Here is a 6,154-nt window from a genome sequence, read left to right as displayed (position 1 = left end):
TTAGTTGTACATTTGATTTTTCCTTCCTAAGAAAAGTACTTTGCACTTGTCTTAACTGAATTTATCTTGGGGATTTCAGACTAATACTCTAACTTTTCAAAATTATTCTCAATTCCAATCATGTCCTTCAACGTGCTTGCAACCTCCCCCATGTCGGTGTCATCCACAGATTTTACAAGCACACTCTCGACTATATTATTGCAGACATTAACAAAAATATTCAATAATACCTGACTCAGGACAGAGCCCCTCTCTCCCAGTTTGACAGCAACCATTGATAACTACTCTTTGATTACAGTCTTTCAACCACTTGTGCACCTATCTTATATATAGTAGCCCAATGTCTGTGACTTTGTAACGCTGTAGCGTTCCGAGTCACCTCTGGGGGGTGCTGTTGTCTCGTGCCATGGTGCTCAGCTGAGTTCTGTGCTGCTCAGCCGGGCCGCCACGGGGGAACAAGCGGCGCAAGCAGCCGTTTGGGCCCCACGGTCCCCATGTATCACTCCTGTGCTGCATGGGGAGTGCAGGGCCCAAACGGCCATTTACGCTGCTTACTCCACCGCGGTGGCCCAGCTGAGCGGCACAGAACTCAGCCGAGCGCCACGACAGGAGGCGAAGGGGGGTGGGGCGGTGACATACACGGCCAGCGTGTGGGGCCCGGCCATGTACGTCACTGCCCTGCCCCCCTTCGCCTCCCGCCATGGTGCTCAGCTGAGTTCTGCGCCGCTCAGCCGGGCTGCTGCGGGGGAGACCAAACAGCCGCTTGCTCCCTAGGGTCACTAGGGTAGGGTAAAAAAAAAACAGGACACCCTTGATCACGGGCCAGAGGGGGGAGGGACCGGATGGGAGAGGAGCGGGGCTGGCTGGGAGGAGGGGGGTGGGAGCAGGAAGCAGAGCTGGGGAGTCAGAGGCTGCGGGGCTGGCCAGATGAGAACGGGGGAGGTGCGGTCAGCGGGAAGCAAAGCTGGTCGGGGTGGGGGTCAGAGGCTGCGGGGCTGGCCAGTGGGAAGCAAAGCTGGTCGGGTGTAGGAGTCAGGGGCAGCGAGGCTGGTCGTGGGAAATCGGGAGGAGGAACTGGCTGGTGGGGGGACAGGGAGAGGGAATCAGCTGGCAGGGAGCCAGACTCAGCCAGGCATGTGCATCCCCGACAAAGACAGAGGAGAGCAGAGAGAGAGTGAGAGGCAGGAGCAGGAGAAGAGAAAGAGAGAAACCGAGCGGAGAGAGAGTGAGAGGCAGGAGCAGGAGGAGAAGAGAAAGGGAGAGTGAGAGGCAGGAGGGGGAGAAGAGAAAGAAAGACGGAGAGAGAGGCAGAAGGTGGAGGAGAGCTGGGGGGGGAGGCAGTAGGAGGAAGAGAGAGAGAGAAAGAGAGATGGAGCGAGAGACTGGAGGCTCAGGAGAGAAGACCGATGTGGAGGAGAGACCTGAAAATCCCATCTTATGATGGGCTAATTGGCTAGTTTAATAATAATTTATTCTAGACCACATTTCCCTTGTTTGCCTATGATAGGGTCATGGTTTCCAAAATCCCCTTACTGTGGATTATTCTTTTAAATAAATGTCCAGTGAAGGGAGTTATGTAAGAAAATGTGATGAATATTTAGAACAGCTAACTGGGAATCAGGGCTCATGAGTTTTATTCCCCACTTTTTCATTGTATGCCTATGGGCAAGACATGGGATGATTTTGCTGTGCCTTTGTAAAATGGGTACAACACTATTTACATAATGGGCATTGTGCAGATTAAATAGTTAATGTTTTTAAAGCACTTTGAAGTTGTCCAGCTCAGTACTTGCTAAGAATTATTACTGAGTAAAATGCACTTGCCTATTGCCTAAGAATGAGGCTGTGACGAAGAGAAGTATGGGTTTCAGGAACATCTTAATGTAAGAAAGGTGGAAGATTTGGACTATCAGGCATCTACAAGTTAGCTACAAGTGTGTGTGCAGGTAGAGATGTGAGCATAAAGCCTGAAACAATGAAATGTAACTGAGCCATAACAAGAAAGTTACTATTAATCTGAACTCAAATGGTAAATAACGTTTTGTAACTGAAGCTCGAACAATGTACCTCCAATCACACCTCCTTCGTGGTGAAACTTCAGCAATGCCATTAACGAATATTTCCAAATGCTGTGGACCTTGTTCATTGCAGAATGGCAGAGGGAGGAGAAGGGAATCTGGTTTAAGGAACAGGAAAAGCTGTATGCATATGTGTTCTGGACTGTAGCAAACAAACTCTGCCTTGGTAGATTGTAGATGGGATTTGGATGCTATAAAACAACTCGTTCTTGTTAATGCTTTGAGTAGAGGGGCACAAGGTACAGGTGATAGGCCAACTCAAGCTCCTGAAATCCAAGGATATGGTCAGTTACTGCAGGCTCCCTGAAAGCTCAGGGTGTGGCTAACACAACTAAACACTTGTAAGTTTTCGTACGGGTTTAACTGAAACAACAGACAAATGTGAAGGGCCTGGCAATTTCGTTTTTTTAACAAATGTATGTAAATAAACTGTGGCCCTCCAAATCCTAGCAAGTTGCCAGTGCAGCTTTCTGTATCAAAAAGTTTGGGCACCTCTAGTTTCTTGTGTCTATTCAGTCTCCACTTATGGAGCCAGCTTCTGCAATGGAGGAAGCTAAGAAGGTGATATGCTTGGAAGCATTGTAGAAATGTGACAGACTCTCTTAGAGCTGAAAAGAAAGGCAACAGTTGTTCAGAGATGTGGATGAGACAATGGGGATGAGTAGTTTGAAGGGCATGTTGCTCAATAGGGTTGAAAGAAAGCTGATCATTTAAAATTGTAGTTTTGTTTAAACACTATGTAAATCATCGTATAGCTGCTGTGAAGACAAGAATCTTATTCAATGGTCTAGGACTGTATAATGTAGGTCTTTAGTAGAGATTTAAAGAGATTTACTCTACCAATGCATGACACAGAGAAAATTTTTGCTCACATTTGGGCATTGGCTAGGGCTGGAAGAGACCTCAGGAGGTCATCGAGTCCAGCTCCCTGCCCAAATCAGGACCAATCCCAACTAAATCATCCCAGCCAGGGCTTTGGCTGTCCCCTACTAATGGATTAAATTAAACCTAGGGGAAGACAAGAGAGCTGCAAGAGATAGATTTGGTGCAATATAATGAGAAATAAAGTGCTCAGATACCACTCTGGAATTTACAGAAAAGTTTTTGTAGTATTAAAATAATTCTAGGACAGTTTTGTGAACTCACACTTAACTGTACTGTCTGTGACTCTTTGAAAATAAGATTGAGAAAGTGACCAGAATAGTTCCAGTGTCCAAGCTGAAAGAGTGAAAAAGCTAAACAAACCACATAAAAATGAAAAGTAAATTAAACTTATACAATTCATTTAAAAAATAATAGTTTAAGTCGTTATTAGTAACAGAGGGAATGACCTTTTTCAAACTAAATTATATTTATTTTGATAATGTCCTTTTGAATCCTCAGGGTGAATCATTTTTCAAAGGTTTCAATTAACATGCATTTCCCAAATGCAATCTTAAACTATGTCTACACAGCAGCATTATTTCAGAATAACTGGCATTATTCATGAATAACAAAGAGCACGACTACACTGTAAGCCGTTATTTTGAAATAATGTCGAGTTGGAGGACTTCTTACTCTAACTCCTGTAACCCTCATTTCACAAGGAATAAGGGAAGTCGAAGGAAGAGTGTTCTTCTTTTGACTTCCTGCAGTGTAGACAACTCCAAAATCTGAATTAAGCTATTTCGACCGACATCAGCTATGCAATTGATGTAGCTCAAGTTGCATAGTTTAATTTGACTTCAGCCCTGCTGTGTAGACGTACTCTTAGGCTGTGTCTAGACTGGCCAGTTTTTCTGGAAAATCAGCCGCTTTTCCGGAAAAACTTGCCAGCTGTCTACACTGGCCACTTGAATTTCCGCAAAGCACTGATGATCTCATGTAAGATTGTCAGTGTTTTTGCGGAAATACTACGCTGTTCCCGTTTGGGCAAAAGTCCTTTTGTGCAAAACTTTTGCGCAAAAGGGCCAGTGTAGACAGCTGAGATTTGTTTTCCGCAAAAAAGCCCCGATCGCGAAAATGGCGATCGGGGCTTTTTTGCGGAAAAGCGCGTCTAGATTGGCCACGGACGCTTTTCCGCGAAAAGTGCTTTTTTTGTTAAACTTTTCCGTTAAAAGCATTTCTGGAAAATCATGCCAGTCTAGACGTAGCGTTAATGTCCTTATCTACTTGCATAGACATCCTGATACTACAGTCCTTCTTGCAGGCAAGATTTTCAGTCTGTTTACACACAGATTTTATATATCACACCCAAGAGAGGACAATTCTGTATACCTAACAGAATCAGGAGTACCAAATTTGCAACCTTAAAAATAATATATTTTTTAAAATAGTCCTTCCTTTTTTCACCCCTTAGATTACTGAAATGGAGAAGATTGTTTAAAAAGTACTTATTCTTCACTGATGCTTTTGTTTTGTTGTTTTTGTTCACTGTTTTCCATTTCACTTAGTTTGGACAGTGACACTACAATGAACTACAGTGATGCTTCCTTGTTCTGATACATAAACCCAATGCTATTTTGTTTGGGTGCATTACCCAGCAAGGGGCTGTGTCAATAAAGGAAAGCTATGTTTATTTAAATTTTAAAACCATCATGACAATCTTTCCTTTCAGGTTCTGTAAACCATTACCCCTCACCTCTTTTTAAATAAAAGCAGCCTTTTGGATCTGAGTTATATAACAGCATCACTTTAAGATGTTCTCCATGAACATTAAAGGAAACTGGAGAGGAGTGGAGTACGTGTTTCTTGTTCTATATGTATATTCTATTCTTCTTTCATTTAAATTAAAATCAAATTTCTAATATTGGTAAAATCAAAGGGCTTGATGATCCAGCAAACAAATTGTAACTCCAGGAATTTTAGATCAGTTCCTGTTTCAGTGTCAATATGCTCATGTTATTCACGACTCAGGAAAAAAATGAGCTATCACAACCTTCAGAGCCTCTCTAGTCCTACACAGTGTTGCAATAAAGTAATTTTCAGGCAAGTCTGTGAGGAGAAACAGTTCCCAACATCCCAACCAAAGCATCTAATCAGTTGTGTTTTGGGAACTATGTTGCTAGTTCTTTACAAAGAAGACCAAACTAAAAAGCACAAGGCTGCACAAAATTGACTCCTCGGCATCAGTATAGCAATTTCTCCCTTAACATAATGCATGTGAGCCTATTACAATACAGCATCAACCATGCACAAGAAATTCCATTTGGAGCATTAAAGGGGAACATGTTTCTTCTAGTAGAACCCAGCACCTACTGTATTAGTGAAATCTACTTTGACAATAAATACCATTATCACTTCTTATACTTGAGTGTCCATTCTCTTGATGTGTGTGTGTATCTGTGTGTCTTTGTGTTCTGGATGGGAACTGTGCAATGGTGCCACGACTCCACAAGCAAATTGCGTCTTGATCCCTGAAGCTCCTTATGCTTGAAAGCCAAAAGCTGATGCTCGCTCTCGGAGTAGTTCCCGGCACAAATGACAACTCCAGCTTCCTGTAAATCAATCAACAATCAATCTCACATGGACAGTATTAATTCTGAATATTTAGCTTGTATCCTAGGGATGGTTTCAATGGGACTGCAGGTATCTCCCCTAACTGGAATTTCCAATATATTTCCGAAGCAAGTACTGCATTGTTTCTTTCCCATTGAGGTTTTTTTATGTAGAGTCAGATTATCCCCAGAAGTTACTTGTCAGTTGTGATTCCCAGCCTCACAATACTTTTTGACATTTGATAATGTAATGCCAGCATTTCCCTATTAAACAGAAATCTTGGCTATTCAATTTTCAAAATGCTTCCCCTATCAGTTTGGTTTCCTCTTTAACAAAATTTTTAAAACATAAAACTCCTGTGCTCTTACACATCATGGCTACATAGTTGATTTGTAATTATTCTTGTCTTGTACCTATTGGATATTCTAGTACACTCAAATAGAATCATTCAGTAGGATTCTCAGTTTCTATTCAGCTCTGTTGACTTTAATTTAAGGTCCACTAACCTCAAGAATTAACAGATCAATAAACCTGTTCTTCGGTTCTAAAACCAACTAAAAACCAGAACCAGCAGAAACACTTTCAAGTGGAATTTTTTC

General features: G+C 42.4%; 1 protein-coding gene across 2 annotated transcripts in view; it reads right to left on the bottom strand.

The window, feature by feature from the left end:
- Positions 1-737: 737 nt before the first annotated feature.
- DPF3 (double PHD fingers 3) overlaps positions 738-6,154 on the bottom strand; it is a 228,061-nt gene continuing 222,644 nt past the window's right edge. For both annotated transcript variants that reach the window (XM_006130318.4, XM_025188288.2), the window contains exon 11: positions 738-5,554. In XM_006130318.4, the coding sequence (XP_006130380.1) occupies positions 5,484-5,554 (71 nt within the window). In that variant the 3' untranslated portion in view covers positions 738-5,483. The remainder of the gene's footprint in view (positions 5,555-6,154) is intronic.

The sequence above is a fragment of the Pelodiscus sinensis genome, chromosome 4 (assembly GCF_049634645.1).
Source record: "Pelodiscus sinensis isolate JC-2024 chromosome 4, ASM4963464v1, whole genome shotgun sequence".
Classification (NCBI taxonomy): Eukaryota; Metazoa; Chordata; order Testudines; family Trionychidae; genus Pelodiscus; species Pelodiscus sinensis.
This window is presented reverse-complemented; position numbering and strand designations above follow the sequence as displayed.